At 37.3% G+C, this 17,267-nt stretch overlaps 1 protein-coding gene across 2 annotated transcripts in view; it reads left to right on the top strand.

Moving 5' to 3' along the window:
- The window catches only part of RBBP8 (RB binding protein 8, endonuclease), an 82,399-nt gene that overhangs the window by 53,007 nt on the left and 12,125 nt on the right, over positions 1–17,267 (top strand). For both annotated transcript variants that reach the window (XM_027525673.1, XM_027525674.1), the window contains 8 exons: positions 2,998–3,173; positions 5,270–5,374; positions 6,760–6,845; positions 8,382–8,494; positions 9,789–10,668; positions 10,751–10,877; positions 12,851–12,939; positions 15,871–15,985. In XM_027525673.1, the coding sequence (XP_027381474.1) occupies positions 2,998–3,173; positions 5,270–5,374; positions 6,760–6,845; positions 8,382–8,494; positions 9,789–10,668; positions 10,751–10,877; positions 12,851–12,939; positions 15,871–15,985 (1,691 nt within the window). The remainder of the gene's footprint in view (positions 1–2,997; positions 3,174–5,269; positions 5,375–6,759; positions 6,846–8,381; positions 8,495–9,788; positions 10,669–10,750; positions 10,878–12,850; positions 12,940–15,870; positions 15,986–17,267) is intronic.

The raw sequence follows: 17,267 nt of genomic DNA, 5'->3' as shown, positions 1-17,267 counted from the left end.
TAAGTGGGAAGACATGGCAGGTTTTAATCAGAAGAGTGACATAGTATGACTTGTTTTAATGGAACTGTTTGAGTCCTACTTGTAGTCAGTCATTAGTCCCATGGTCTATACCAAGGATAACAGTATTGTCTTTGGGAGTCTGGCTGCCAGGGTTTAGATCTTGTTTCTGTTACTTACTTTTATTTTAGTAAGTCACTTAATCTCTATATCTTCATTTTTCCTTTTGTAAAGTGAGAGTAATACCTTATGCTTAAACTGATACATGTAGCACTTTGAAGAGTGCCTGCCATTGCAAGCCTGCAACTAACATCGGTGCTATCAGTGTTGGTATTACTTCAGTTCAGTTCAGTCACTCAGTCGTGTCCGGCTCTTTGCGACCCCATGGACTGCAGCATGCCAGGCCTCCCTGTCCATCATCAAATCCCGGAGCTTATTCAAACTTACGTCCATTGAGTCGGTGATGCCATCCCACCATCTCATCCTCTGTCATCCTGTTCTCCCCGCTTCAATCTTTCCAGGCATCAGAGTCTTTTCAAATGAGTCACTTCTTCTCATCAGATGGCCAAAATATTGGAGTTGGAGCTTTCAGTGAATATTCAGTACTGTTTCCCTTTAGGATGGACTGGTTGGATCTCCTTTCAGTCCAAGGGACTCTGAAGAGTCTTCTCCAACACCACAGTTCAAAAGCATCAGTTCTTTGGTGCTCAGCTTGTTTTGTAGTCCAATTCTCACATCCATACATGACTGGAAAAATCACAGCTTTAACTAGATGGACCTTTGTTGGCAAAGTAATGTCTCTGCTCTTTAATATGCTGTCTAGGTTGGTCATAACTTTTCTTCCAAGGAGCAAATGTCTTTTAATTTCATGGCTGCAGTCATCATCTGCAGTGATTTTGGAGTCCAAAAAAAGTAAAGTCTGTCACTATTTCCATTGTTTCCCCATCTATTTCCCATGAAGTGATGGGACCGGATGCCATGATCTTAGTTTTTTGAATGTTGAGTTGCCAACTTTTTCACTCTCCTCTTTCACTTTCGTCAAGAGGCTCTTTAGTTCTCCTTTGCTTTCTGCCATAGTGTGGTGTCATCTGCGTATCTGAGGTTATTCATATTTCTCCTGGCAATCATGATTCCAGCTTGTGCTTCATCCAGCCCAGCATTTCTCATGATGTACTCTGCATATTCATTAAATAAGCAGAGTGACAGTATACAGCCTTGTATTATTTAAGACGCTTAATCTGTCATTTGCCAATCTTATTGATGTATGCAGGTCAGGAAGCAACAGTTAGAACTGGACATGGAACAACAACTGGTTCCAAATAGGAAAAGGAGTACGTCAAGGCTGTATGTTGTCACCCTGCTTATTTAACTTATATGCAGAGTACATCATGAGAAACACTGGGCTGGAAGAAGCACAAGCTAGAATCAAGATTGCCAGGAGAAAAATCAATAACCTCAGGTATGCAGATGACACCACCCTTATGGCAGAAAGTGAAGAAGACCTAAAGAGCCTCTTGATGAAAGTGAAAGAAGAGAATGAAAAAGTTGGCTTAAAGTTCAACATTCAGAAAACTAAGATTATGGCATCTGGTCCTATCACTTCATGAGAAATAGATGGGGAAACAGTGGCTGACTTTATTTTTTTGAGCTCCAAAATCACTGCAGATGGTGACTGCAGCTATGAAATTAAAAAGCGTTTACTCCTTAGAAAGAAAGTTAATGACCTAGACAACCTAGACAGCATATTAAAAAGCAGAGACATTACTTTGCCAACAAAGGTCCATCTAGTCAAAGCTATGGTTTTTCTAGTAGTCATGTATGGATGTGAGAGTTGGACTATAAAGAAAGCTGAGTGCCAAAGAATTAATGCTTTTGAACTGTGGTGTTGGAGAAGACTCTTGAGAGTGCCTTGGACTGCAAGGAGATCCAACCAGTCCATCCTAAAGGAGATCAGTCGTAGGTGTTCATTGGAAGGACTGATGTTGAAGCTGAAAGTCCGATACTTTGGCCACCTGATGTGAAGAGCTGACTCATTCGAAAAGACCCTGATGCTGGGAAAGATTGAGAACAGGCAGAGAAGGGGAGGACAGAGGATGAGATGATTGGGTGGCATCACCGACTCAATGGATGTGAGTTAGGGTAGACTCCAGGAGTTAGTGATGGACAGGGAGGCCTGGTGTGCTGCAGTCCATGGGGTCTCAAAGAGTCGGAGATGACTGAGCGACTAAACTGAACTGAAATGAAAACTTACTGATTCTCTTGTCAGTGTTTAACACTGGTCCCTTCCTTTCCATACCTATCTTCAGAATTCCAGCTCAAACCTGCAGATGCTCCTGCCTAGACTATTACAGCCACTGCCCCCTTTCTTTCTGTCCCAGCCAATCTTGCACAGTCCTGCTGCTAGACTGTCACATTACTGCCATCTCTAAAACCTTAATTCCTTTCCTCTTGCTTTCTAAATGATGTGCATACTTAACTCGAGGCTCTCCTTCATGTAGTTCCAGCATGTCCCTCTCTAACACAAGTACACGGTACTACTGCCTGCCTTTCTCAAACTTGCAGGATCCTCTATGGATTTTCTCTGCCGTTTAAAATTCTTTTAATTTTCGCCTGAAGTACCACCAACTACACTTTCTACTTCACCTCTCACAATAATATTTTCCACCTGGTATTCTAGTCATTTGAGTATATCTCTGATCCTTGTATTTAGGAATGTTAGATGCAAGGAATTATTTCTCTTCCAACTTCATACCTGTGTTTGGCTGCTGTTGTTTATTCACTCAGTCTTCATGTCCTACTCTTTTGCAGTCCCATGGACTGCAGCCCACCAGGCTCCTCTGTCTGTGGGAGTTTCCAGGCAAGGATACTGGAGTGGGGTGCCATTTCCTCCTTCAGAGGATCTTCCTGAGAGTGTTCTGCTATAGCTCATACTATGCGGTAGATGTTTTAATAAATATTTATTGAACTGATTTTCTTTTAATTATCCTTATTTTCCACTAGGAATGATCAACCACATAAAGCAACTGATCTTGAATCTGAGGAAGATGTTATTCCAGATTCACCAATAACAACCTTTTCATTTTCTGGCACTAATCGGCTACGAAGAAAGGAGAACCTCCGCGTCCGATATATAGAGCAAACACATGCTAAACTGGAGCACTCTGGCTGCGCACATGGTGAGGATTAGAGTTGTAGCTTAGTTACCCAGTTCTGTTTAAAAAAAAGAAAAAAAAGTTTTCATCTATTGTTAGGAAGATAGTCCCTGTTCAGGGTAACGTACATTACAACTATAACCTTAACTTCCGTCAGTGAAGTGACTGGGGAGGTATCTTCTGCCTGTGTTATGTATAGACATGATTTGCTCATCTGAATATATAAACACTCAGCATTTTACAAATGTAGGGAATAGTTTTTTCCTTTTTGTTTAAAAAATATCCCTATGTGTATATCTGAGTGGGATACAATGAAAGAGGAAGGTAGGCTAACATTGAGTTCCACCTCCTGTATGGTGGTTATTATGCTGAGTGATTTGAATACATTATTACTGTATTTTAACTCTCACAACAGGATTGTGGGGTAGCTTCTAGCATCTTCGTTTTATAGATGAGGAAAGATTTGTTCCTAAAAGGACTTAAATAGACTGTCAAGTGGATGCGTCAAAATTCAAATATAGATCTTCCTGCCTCTAAATTTTTGTACTTTGGAAGTATTATCCATAGCTACTCCCATCAAAGCTTTAACTACCTATTTTTAATTTTTCTAATGTGTAGTACTTGGTGGTAAATCAGGAAATGGTTTTATAATGTTTCTAGTTTGTGGCTTATCAGTGGCATATTTCTTAATTCTAGGCGCCATTTCTGGTAAATGCTTTGAAACTACATTTTCATGTAGTCCTGAAATTTATCCTGTGGTGTGTCACAGTGCTCATTCCTTTTAATATTTATTCTAATATTATTTCTAATTATTTCTAATATTTATTCTAATTTAATATTTATTTAATATTTAAGTAAATCAGTAATTAGAACTTCCATCTTTAACCTAAACTCTTTGTAACAAGGAAAGCATTTGAGGAGAAGGAGTATATCTAGTCTTAGAGATATTTTTATAATGCAGATAAATTGTTGACAGTAGCTCTGCCTTTAAAAGAAAATAGTAGTCTTAATTTTTGATATTGGAAAGTTGACACAGTTTTTCCCCATTTTATATGAGCTTGCATCACCATCTAGTGGAAAACAAAAGCATTGTTAAAAATCTTAACACGTAATTAGGAGCTAAAGTAAAATGTAACATCTTGGATCTAGAATGAACATTTGTGGGCCTTTTAGTCTGGTATCATATAGGACATGAATAACCACAGATAAGCATCAGCATAGTTTAGATCATGTTTAAATCTATCTGAAAGAATATCCAGAAAAACAAATCACAGCAATTTTCTTTTTCAGGAAAGTCATCTTGTACAAATGCTCTTGGTTTATCTCTTTGTTATATGAGAATAACTTGTAACTGTTTAAAACCATGTCAGTTTTAATCTTGTTCTGATCATTTTTACTTGGACTATGAAATTTTGGTTTTAAAATATCACTTTTGAGCCATGCAAATTATTTTAAAACTAATTTAATGACTAGTTACTCCTTTTCTTTGTCTAATACCCATGCTTGTTTATTTTAAAATGTGTGTTTGTGTGTTAACCACTCAGTCATGTCCGACTCTTTATGGCTCCATGGACTATAGCCCACCAGGCTCCTCTGGCCATGGAATTCTCTGGGCAAGAATATTGGAGTAGGTTGCCATTTAGTGCTTTTTAAGGATAAGTTCTAGTTATAATTAGTAAAAATCTATTCCCCTTTACTTTGTCCTTCTTTTGGTTTTCTTTGAATTAAATCCTTAAATAGTGGAATGATTTCTGATAAAGCATGTTTCAGATTTCCTTCCAGAAAATGAAAACTCTGAAATAAAGACGAAAAGCGATATGATGCAGTATTCATTGCAAATGAACCCACTGATTTCCACAAGGAAAGGTCACCTTAAAATATTACAACACTAGAAGGCTTAGGTCAGAAGAAGTTTATCTGTTCCAGTCCTCTTCTCCCCCACTGTCTTAACTTCCAACTTTTTTTCTTAGTGAAACTAAAGGAATAACCTCTTTATTAGACTGTTAAAGTTATGTCAATAAAATAAACTTCCAGTGCATTTAAAGATAGATTTGTATTGGCATGTTAATTTTATCATGCTTGTTTGTTTATTTATAATCTCTCCTGTTTTTTTCCCTTAGAATTGAGAACAGTACCAAAGTCTTCAGCTCATCCACAACATAAACCTAAGGAAAGTGAAATTCTAGTGGCTGACACTTGTGATCAGAGTCAAGCTCCAGTGGCTAGTAAGCAAGATACTAAGATTATAAATTGGTGGGCAAGAGTGGCCAACCATGTAAATTTAGACAATATTTTAAAATATTTTCCATATAATTTTGTTTGTATTACTTGTTTAGTAGTCTTTTTCACATTGGAAAGTAATGTATCCTGTTATTAGTTCATATTAATATCCGTGGGCTTCCCTGGTGGCTTAGATGGTAAAGAATCTGCTGGCAGTGCAGGAGACCCAGATTCGATCCCTGGGTCAGGAAGATCTCCTGGAGAAGGGAATGGCTACCCACTCCAGTATTCTTGCCTGGAAAATTCAATGGACTGAGAAGCCTTATCCATTTTAATACAAATTGTTAGTAATTTTAAGTAAATAAGGCTTTACTATGGTTTACTCATTCATTCAACAAGTATTTGAGTGCCTACTGTATACCGGGCACTAAACAAAATGTTTAACCTCATAGAGCTTACAGTCTCGTTGGGGGAGAATGAAAGTAAATATATGTTAGAGGAAACAGGACTCTAAAGAAAAATAAAGCAGGGTAAGAAGAGATTTTAGAAAGTTTCACCTTAAAAAAAGTAACATTTGAGCAGAGACTGAGGGAAGAAGGTGAGTCATGTGGATTTCAGGGCAAAGGGCATCCCAGGTAGAGACATCAGTGAGCACAGAGGCCTTGATGTGAGGGTGCTCTTTGGTTTGTTTGAAGAACATTAAGGAGCTCTTTGTGGGCAGGGCAGAGTGAGTGAACGGGAGATTGTTTTGGGCAACTCAAGAGGAAAGAGACTGGTAGCTGGAGGTTTGCAGGATGGAGCTGAGGGTTGCAGGATGGAGCTGAGGGTTGGTTAGAAATCAGGAGTTTGTTTTTGAAAATATATTGTTTCAGATACTGAGTAGACATTCAGGTAAATATTTTGATGGGTAGGTGAATGTCAGTATAGATGAGTCTAGGATAGAGGTTGTTAGCATGTAGGGGAGATCTGAAGCCATGAGACTGGGTGAGATTGCCAAGCAAGTGAATGATGATGGGAGAAGTAGTTCCAATACTTAGACACAAGGCTCTCCATCATGGAAAGGAGTGGTTCTCAACTGTATTGTATTGTCACTCCCAGTCTAAAAGCCGTTTTAGACTTTTTTTCCCCCTCCAATTACTTCCTCCATGGAATTTTAATATAGCACAAGAAATCCATTTAATTATATATTTTTAATGATAATTTTTTCAGTGGCAATAAGCCTGCAACATACTGCAATTTATAGTATTTCTGGCTTTATAAAACAAAATTTTTAAAATTGTTCAGTGCCCTTTTGTAAAGTGGTCCTTTGAGCTTTTTATTTGCTTTTTTGTACGTTTTCATATGGCTAGTTTCTACAATTGTATGATTGTGTTTTTTTCCTTAAACTTAGAACCACATGGAAAAAGCAGTTATACTCCTGATAATTTAGCTACAGTAGTTGCTGAAACACTTGGACTTTGTGTTCAAGAAGAATCTGTAAGTAATTGTTTGGTTTGGTAATACATATGAATTAGTGTCCTTTGAAGTCAGTTTTTAGAGAATTAAGCAAGAGAAAAAATTTTTTATCCAAAGATTATTAGATAAATAGAACAAAATTGATGTCACTAGAAAAGGCCCATTTATATTATTCAATCCAGGCAGTTGCAGAAAACTCTACAAGTCTTTAGAATTCTTGGGATATAGGTTATGGGTTGAGTCAGAATTTATAGGGAACTCTGCTCAGTGTTATATGGCAACCTGGATGGGAGGGGAGTTTGGGGGAGAATGGATACATGTGTATATATATGGCTAAGTCCCTTTGCTGTCCACCTGAAACTATCATAACATTGTTAATTGTCTATACTCCAATAAAAAGTTAAATAATGAAAAAAAACTTAGCTTAGAGGATTTAGCTAAACCTCTTCCCTGTCCTCTGTCCTCCCTACCCTGTTCCAACTTAAAGAGAAGATTTAAACCTTTAGATTGAGTTCAGAATTTATTGGGTCTTTTTGACATCCTTTAAACTGGGCTTTGATTTGGAAAACAGACTAAATTCTTAGGTCTACTACAAATGTTTTAATTCATCTTTGTCCTTACAAATGCCAGTCCAGTTAGACCACATCCTTAGGGATTGAGTCAGAAATTAACCCCATGATTTTCTTTTCATTATTTAGTGCTTCCTTATATCAGATACATTCACTATTTTTCTTAACCAATCTCTAAAAAATGGAAGCCTTGAATTCATCAATCTTAAGGAAGCTTCATTTTGATACAGCTTTGAAACATATCCCTTTGCTTTAGTCAGTAAAGGTATATAGGCTTTTAATAAAGTTTTCTTGCTGTTGAATTTCCAAAATTGAATTGACTTTTGACTACATTTGAATTTTTTTTTGTGGGGGCAGGGTGGGATGGGGTTCTTTCTAGTTTTAAAATTGACTTCAAGTGATGGTGGTTAGTTTTTACCTTTTGAACTCTAAACATGTTTTAACTTTTTAAAATCCCCTCCTACCAGTAAACTTGGCATGTCAGTAGTTTAGATACCAAATCTATTGAGGGAACTGATCTCTAAAGATTTGCTGCTCAGTGTGATCCACAGGCCAACAGCATCTTCATCCCTGGAAATTTGTGAGAGAGAGAAAATCTTAAACCCAGCCCAGACCTACTGAAAGAGAACTTATGTTTTCATAGGACCCTCAGTTGATCTGTGTGTATGCAAAAGTTTGGGAAGCACTGCTCTTTAAATATCCTTTTAAATTTGTCTCCTATAAGTATAAATAATCATCTCTGTTCCCTTCCTTTCATCTAACTAATCTGGTTTTTTAGAATTAGCAATTATCAGTCTGCTTTCTGTCCTTAAGAATTTACATATTCTGGATAACTTACTTAAACGGAATTATATGTGTCTTTTGGGTCTGGCGTCTTTCACTTAGCCTATTTTCCAGTTCATCTGCATCACAATATGTATCAGTATTTCATTCCTTTTTAAGAATAATCGTCCATTGTATTTATGTACTTTATATTTTATTACTGAAGGAATCTCGAGGCCCTCAGAGCCCTCTTGGTGATGAGCTCTACCATTGTCTGGAAGGAGATCACAAAAAACAAGCTTTTGAGGAATGTAGAAGAAATAGTGAAGATAATTTAAGGTAATTTGGGGCACTTTGGTAAAAACTTATAAACTGTTAATGAAATTCCATTGCAGCGAGTTCCACAGATTTAAACTATTTCTCTCCCTCAGCTTGTCATTCTGGTTGTATTTTTATTTAAAAAAAATATTTCCTCCAGTTTATGACCTGTTGAGGGCTTTTTGCGTTACTATAGAGATCGGGATGTTACTATTAGGTTCTTTCTGTACTTCTGTCAAGCAGTGCTTCAGAGGTCCCAGCCTCATCTCTTTTTAGGATCCAGTCATCCCTCCTGGATTTGTATTTTCTAAAACTGAATGTTGTATGAAATCCATCATTAGCTCTGATGAGCATTCAAGATTGGGATACACTGTTGCTTTTACTGATTTTAGAACATCCATTAACTAACAATACTATATTTATGTAGCATTTTGCTTCTTTTTTAAATACATACATCACATTTAATTGTCATTATACTAAGTCATTAAAGTAGGTTTTATTACCCCCATATTTTACAGTCAACATAAATGCAGCCACACAGAAGTTAAATGTCTTTAAGGCCACACAACTATTAAGTGGGCTTCCCGGGTGGTGCTAGTGGTAAAGAACCTGCCTGCTATTGCAGGAGATGTAAGAGATGCGGGTTCAATCCCTAGGTTGGGAAGATTTTCCCTGGAGAAGGGCATGGCAACCCACTCCAGTATTCAGTATTCTTGTCTGGAGAATGCCATGGACAGAGGAACCTGGTGGGCTACAGTCCGTAGGGTCACAAAGAGCCAGACATGACTGAAGCGACTTAGCCTGCACGCACAACTATTAAGTAAGAAAGTTGGGGCTCTTAGCCATTCCACTTCTTCAGACTTAACCCTAATGATCTTTCTACTACCCCAGATGTCTCCTCTGCTACAGGCAGGCTGGGTCATGAGTTATGTTCTGTAGTATAAGAATTTTGTTTCTTTGAGTTAACTCTTGATAAGATTTCATAACAACAAAAGAATTTGAGATTTGTTCAAATATTTTCTTATATAGTGAATTTATTTAAGTTACTTAGGAAAAATATTTATGGATAGGAATATCATGGTTACTGAGATAGGTTTGCTGTATCATTTCCCTCTGCTTTCTGTCAGCCAAATAAAGAGAAGCCAGCAACTGTATTGTATCTTAAATTTTGGTCAATGATCTGCTTCTAATATGTGGATAAAACCTTACTGTTAATAATTCTGTATTAGCAAAAGTTTTCTCATTATGCTTATCTTTTAATTTTTACCCTGTTTCTTTAATAGGAAAAAAGTTTTACCACTCTTTATTTTTTTAGGTTTTCAGATTCAAAGACTCCTTTTCAAGAAGAATTGACTACTCGGGTATCATCTCCTGTATTTGGAGCTCCCTCTAACGTGAAAAGTAGTTTAGGTTTGAATACAAGTTTGTCCCCTTCTCTTTTAGAGACTGGGAAAAAAACCCATCTGAAAACAGTGCCCCTCAGCAATACTTCTGCTCCTGGACCAGAGAAACCTAGATCAAAATCTGAAGATGGAACCCTCATCACACATCATCTTCTTGGGACTGAAGTGAACAAGATCCCTAGTCAGTCATCTTCTAATAAGCAGATGCTTATAAATAAAAATACAAGTGAACCCATAAGTGAGCAGGGTAATATTGGTCACAGTAAAGATACTGATAGAGATAAACATGTGGTACCCCTGAAGTCACTGGGAGGCAGGACCAAAAGGAAGAAAATTGAGGAAGAAAGTGAAGATGAAGTAATCTGTCCCCAAGCCTCCTTTGATAAAGAAAATGCTTTTCCTTTTCCACTGGATAGTCATTCTTCCATGAATGGAGACTATGTGATGGATAAACCTCTGGATCTGTCTGATCGCTTTTCAGCTATCCAACGTCAAGAGAAAAGCCAAGGATGTGAGAACTCTAAAATCAGATTTAGGCAAGTGACTCTCTATGAGGCTCTGAAGCCCATTCCAAGGGACTCTTCCTCAAGCCGCAAGGCCTTGAGCGGAAGCTGTGGGCTAACCAAAGACTCCCCAGAAGAGCCCTGTTTACAGGAGTCCCTTTTCCAGTCCTTGAGTAAATCTCCAGATAATAAAACACTGTTACAAATAAAGGAAGAAAACCCAGTATTTAAAATCCCTCTTCGTCCACGTGAAAGTTTTGAGACAGAGAATCTTTTTGATGACACAAAGGTATGTGTTCAATATTCAAAGATTTTGATTAAAATGGTAGTTTGTGATTTTTCCTAGATGCTAATAATTTTTTCTGTTTTAGGGTGCTGGTTCTCATGAGCCTATAAAGATAAAAACCAGATCAGTCCGTGGAGCATGTGAAGTTGCATCAGTTCTTCAGTTAAATCCATGTAGAATTGCTAAAACAAAATCTCTACAAAACAACCAAGGTATGTAAACTATAAATAGCATTTCCACTCTCTTTTTAATGAATTTATATTGAGTATTGTAATTTATTATTTACATTCTTTGGATAGATTTCATTGTTTCTGGAAAAAATAGTTTATCTCTGTGTGTTTCTGTGTTTATAGCACAGTTCTTACTGGTTTCACCTTAAAATTCTCCTGCTCTTCTACTTTTTGAAAAAATAAATTGATTTTAATAAATTGATTAAATAAATTGATTAAATCTTTAATAACCTACTTTTATAGGTGATTTTATAGATTTAATTCTTTTATGTAGTTGTTTCTTGTTTTCTTTACAAAAAGAAAGCTTTAAAAATTTAAACTATACAGATTTTTAAAATATAAAAAGTAGAAATTTATCATCCAAACCTTGTTCCTCACCATATAGATAGCCAGTCCTTTTTTTGTATTTACATATATATATATATCTCTTAACTAGTTGTATATACAAATTTATACGGGTTTTTAAACTTGTTGTTTGAAAACATTGTTTGCCCTTTCATAATTTTGCTGTGTTTTGAAGTCTTTTTGGTTTTTTTAGCTCCCAAATATTTCTGTACTTCATATGCAGTATTTATTCCGTATTGGAAACATTCCTTCATCTGCGTTTATTTTCCTTTTTTCCTGAAGCTCATTCTTTAGTAATTCTTACAGTGAGGGTTTCAGTCTCTATATGAAACATTTATCCCTGATTTTTTTTTTAATCTTTTTGTTTTTATTTTTATTTTTTCTGTGATTGCTCTAGGGATTGTGGTATACTTAACCTTTCACAATCTACTTTTGAGTTTATACTGTACCACTTTATGCTCTATAACTGTACCTTATGTAGTTGTCATGTATATTAATGTACATTGAAACCTCCTCCAGTGTTACAGTTTTAACTTAAATTTTTTTTTATTGAAATAAAAATCAGCCATTAAAGTGTACAATTCGGTGGTTTTATGTAGTCACAATTGTGTCACCATCACTGTACTCTTAGGTTTAGAACATTTTCATCACCATACAAAGAACAGTACCTCCTTGCTAGCAGTCACCCTCCATTTCTCTCTCGTCTTCCTCAGTCCTAAGCAGCCACTTAATCTACTTTCTGTCACTATAGATTTGCATATTCTGAAGTATTCATATAAATGGAATTGTACAATATATGATATTTCATGACTTCTTTCACTATTTCAGTTTTTTCACTGTTACAAGTAATGCTGGTTTGAACATTGATATATAATTTTGTGTGGATGCAAGTTTCATTTTTCTTGAGTTATAGCCAGAAGTAGAATTGGTGGGCCACATGCTAACTCTGGGGCTTCCCTGGTGGCTTAGACGGTAAAGAATCTGCCTACAATGCGGGAGACCTGAGTTAGAAAGATCCCCTGGAGGAGGGCATGGCAACCCACTCCAGTATTTTTGCCTGGAGAATCCCCATGGACAGAGGAGCCTGGTGGACTACAGTTCACGGGGTTGCAAAGAGTCAGACAGGACTGAGCGACTAAGCACAGCACATGCATGCTAATTTCTTTTTCCAAAGGAGCTACATCAGTTTATTTCCCACCAGCAGCATGTGAGAGTTCCCGTTTCTCCATACTCTCACCAACACTTGTTTTCATTGTCCGTCTTTTTGATTCTTGCCATCCTGTGGGTGTGAAGTTATTGATATGTCTCAACTGTGCTTTTGGTTTGCCTTTTCTTTGATGGCTAATGATGTTGAGCTTCTTTTCATGTGCTTACTGGCCATTTTCATTTTCTTTAAAGGATTGTCTATTCAGATCCTTTGCTTATTCTCAGTCAGAGTAATTGTCTTATTATTGAGTTGTGAGAGTTCTTTATGTATCCTCAGTGCAAGTCCTTTATTAGACACATGATTTGGAAATATTTTTCTCATTCTGTGAGTCCTATAATGTTTTAAAGTGATGAGAATTTTAAAAATCTGTTTTTAATTGTGTGTTTTTTTCTCCTTATCTAAGATGTATCCTTTGAAAATATCCAGTGGAGTATAGATCCAGGAGCAGACCTTTCTCAATATAAAATGGGTGTCACTGTAGATGATACAAAGGTGAGTTAGAAAGTAGAACCAGAGCCCGTGTGGTCATTCCCGTGTGTTGTTATTCACCCTGCCCCCCGATTCATTCTGTGACCTTGAGACAGTCACACACCTCCTATAACCTCCATATATTTATTCAGAAACATACAAAATAATAACATTTATTTTCCAATTTTATGGTATTTTTGAATGGGTAATAATACTTTCTGACTTTTTAGAGACGTTTGCTGAAAAATAGTTTTAAAATAATGTCAAATGCTAATTACATATTAAATAACTTTATTTTTTATCAAAGTAATCTATTGTATGCATTGATTAACTTAACATACCTTCAAGAAGTAAATTTCATTTTTCCTAGTTGGCTGTTTCTTTAAATGCTGTGTATTTTCTTTTGAGTTAAAATTCATAGCAGAAATTATTTTTTGGCTTGTATTTAGGTTCTACATAGTTTGAGAAGTTCTCTTGCACATGGTAGCATATTAATAAAATATTTAACAGTTGCTAGAGTAAGAGAAAAGGAAAGATATAAGCATCTGAATGCAGAGTTCCAAAGAGTAGCAAGAAGAGATAAGAAAGCCTTCTTCAGTGATCAGTGCAAAGAAATAGAGGAAAACAACAGAATGGGAAAGACTAGAGATCTCTTCAAGAAAATTAGAGATACCAAGGGAACATTTCATGCAAAGATGGGCTCGATAAAGGACAGAAATGGTAGGGACCTAACAGAAGCAGAAGATATTAAGAAGAGATGGCAAGAATACACAGAAGAACTGTACAAAAAAGATCTTTACGACCCAGATAATCACGATGGTGTGATCACTGACCTAGAGCCAGACATCCTGGAATGTGAAGTCAAGTGGGCCTTAGAAAGCATCACTACGAACAAAGCTAGTGGAGGTGATGGAATTCCAGTTGAGCTATTCCAAATCCTGAAAGATGATGCTGTGAAAGTGCTGCACTCAATATGCCAGCAAATTTGGAAAACTCAGCAGTGGCCACAGGACTGGAAAAGGTCAGTGTTCATTCCAATCCCAAAGAAAGGCAATGCCAAAGAATGCTCAAACTACAGCACAATTGCAGTCATCTCACACGCTAGTAAAGTAATGCTCAAAATTCTCCAAGCCAGGCTTCAGCAATATGTGAACCATGAACTTCCTGATGTTCAAGCTGGTTTTAGAAAAGGCAGAGGAACCAGAGATCAAATTGCCAACATCCGCTGGATCATGGAAAAAGCAAGAGAGTTCCAGAAAAACATCTATTTCTGCTTTATTGACTATGCCAAAGCCTTTGACTGTGTGGATCACAATAAACTGGAAAATTCTGAAAGAGATGGGAATACCAGACCACCTGATCTTCCTCTTGAGAAATCTGTATCCAGGTCAAGAAGCAACAGTTAGAACTGGACATGGAACAACAGACTGGTTCCAAATAGGAAAATGAGTGTGTCAAGGCTGTATATTGTCACCCTCCTTATTTAACTTATATGCAGAGTACATCATGAGAAACACTGGGCTGGAAGAAGCACAAGCTGGAATCAAGATTGCCGGGAGAAATATCAATAACCTCAGATATGCAGATGATACCACCCTTATGGCAGAAAGTGAAGAGGAACTAAAAAGCCTCTTGATGAAAGTGAAAGTGGAGAGTGAAAAAGTTGACTTAAAGCTCAACATTCAGAAAACGAAGATCATGGCATCTGGTCCCATCACTTCATGGGAAATAGATGGGGAAACTGGAAAAGGCAGAGGAACCAGAGATCAAATTGCCAACATCCGCTGGATCATGGAAAAAGCAAGAGAGTTCCAGAAAAACATCTATTTCTGCTTTATTGACTATGCCAAAGCCTTTGACTGTGTGGATCACAATAAACTGGAAAATTCTGAAAGAGATGGGAATACCAGACCACCTGATCTGCCTCTTGTGGAAACAGTGTCAGACTTTATTTTTCTGGGCTCCAAAATCACTGCAGATGGTGACTGTAGCCATGAAATTAAAAGACGCTTACTCCTTGGAAGGAAAGTTATGACCAACCTAGATAGCATATTGAAAAGCAGAGACATTACTTTGCCAACAAAGGTTCGTCTAGTCAAGGCTATGGTTTTTTCTGTGGTCATGTATGGATGTGAGAGTTGGACTGTGAAGAAAGCTGAGTGCTGAAGAATTGATGCTTTTGAACTGTGGTGTTGGAGAAGACTCTTGAGAGTCCCTTGGACTGCAAGGAGATCCAACCAGTCCATTCTGAAGGAGATTAGCCCTGGGATTTCTTTGGAAGGAATGATGCTAAAGCTGAAACTCTAGTACTTTGGCCACCTCATGCGAAGAGTTGACTGATTGGAAAAGACTCTGATGCTGGGAGGGATTGAGGGCAAGAGGAGAAGGGGACAACAGAGGATGAGATAGCTGGATGGCATCACTGATTCGATGGACGTGAGTCTGAGTGAACTCCGGGACTTGGTGATGGACAGGGAGGCCTGGTATGCTGCGATTCATGGGGTCGCAAAGAGTTGGACACGACTGAGCGACTGAACTGAACTGAGACTAATCCATAGCCATCAAGAAGTCAAATTTGACTTACGAACTTTTCAGTGAACATTGATGTTCATTTCTGGGAAGCAGATTAGGGAAGAAAGGAAGCTTCAGGGATTTTGGTAATATACAGTTCTCTCTTCCTTGGCAGCAGTCCTTTTCCTGGACTTGAGAGATGATGCTTGTATATCAAAGATAATACATTAGGTTTAAATGCCTGTAAAATGTAATATATCTATATTCCTTTGAGTAAAAGTAAATATTACTTAATGCTACTAAAGTGTAAGTGTGACACTTAAAAAATGGTTAAAATGGTAACATTTATGTTACGTATATTTTTACCATCCCCCCCCCCCAAAATAACTATAAGGTCATAAAGGGATAACAGTTAAAATTTTGAATTTTTAAACATTTATTCAGGATGGCAGTCAGTCAAGATTAGCAGGAGAGACAGTGGACATGGACTGTACGTTGGTTAGTGAAACCATGCTCTTAAAACTGAAGAAGCAAGAGCAGAAGGGAGAAGAGAGTCCAAGTAAGATTTGTGTTTGTTTTTGTTTTTTAATTTTAATACAAAGTGGAAGGAAGTTTATAGTCATACCATTGCACGGAAGAGCATAAATGACCTTTTCACCATAAACCAGTTTTTCCCCTGTTCTACTAATAGTAGACTTCTCTTTAGTAAAGCTTAGTTTCCATATTTCAGCAAAAAAAAAAAACTTTAGTAAAAATAATTTTTATTTTCAAAAGAATTCAAGTTGTGTCCAGGGGTCAGCAAACTTCAACCAGCTGCCAGTTTTGTCAGTAAACTTTTGCTGGAACCCAGCCTCACTCACTTGTTTAATTTATTGCCTACGGCTGCTTGTGTGACAAGGCAGCAGAATTGAGTAGTTTCTGCAGAGACCTTATGGCCCCACAGGCCTAAAATATTTACTGTCTGACCCTTTAAGAAAAAGTTTCCTGATCCCTCGTTAAGATAATTTTTTCATAAAAGTTGTAAAGGGAATATTGAGAGTCCTGTTTTAGAAATATTATTTTCCAAAGCAATTTGATAAGGAGAAAAAGGGGGGATTCTGCTGAGAAGTATTAGTTGTTCAGTTGCTAAGTTTTGTCCAACTCTTTTGAAAAGTATTAGTACAGATTTGCAAATAAGCAGTAAACTCAGACTAATAGTGTATATGATGAGTGATTCTGCCATTTTCTTTTTCTGTAGAAAAGATTTGGCTAAACTAGGGGTCTACAGCCCTTTGTAGTAAGAAACTGATAATTCTTTATGTAAAGCCTTGATTTTCTGAAAGCAGTGGGAGCGTGGAAGGATTGGGTTGGCACCACCTTAGCAATGTTTCTGACTACAGAGGCATGTGACACGAGACAACTAGACTGAATAGTTGTCACTCATCGCCCTCACGTGATGAACAGTTAGGACCTGCCACATCGGGATGCAAGGCTAAAAGCAGAGGCATTTCCCAATGGTCCTCTGTTAGAAACTGAGGACACTCAGACTGTGTGTGCATTTCCTGTATTCTGCTGCGAATTCTCCAGTCTGCCTGCTCGGGGTCCCAGGTCTTGTTCTTGCTTCTTATAAAATGCCTTATTTCTCACTGCAGTAAATGCAGTAAACGAGAGAAAATTTTAACAGCCTTTTCCTTAATTCATTGTTCTTTAGTAATGAATAATTATCTATACAATCAAATAGCTGGCTGCCTACAGTGAAAAGGACAATAGTTATTAAAAGGAGAACCTTAACAGTGATTTAGTCCTTTTATAGTGAATGACACATAACTTTTTTCTTAAGAAGATGACTTTGCTTTTAAGAT

The sequence above is a fragment of the Bos indicus x Bos taurus genome, chromosome 24, assembly GCF_003369695.1.
Source record: "Bos indicus x Bos taurus breed Angus x Brahman F1 hybrid chromosome 24, Bos_hybrid_MaternalHap_v2.0, whole genome shotgun sequence".
In the NCBI taxonomy this organism is placed as follows: domain Eukaryota; kingdom Metazoa; phylum Chordata; class Mammalia; order Artiodactyla; family Bovidae; genus Bos; species Bos indicus x Bos taurus.
This window is presented reverse-complemented; position numbering and strand designations above follow the sequence as displayed.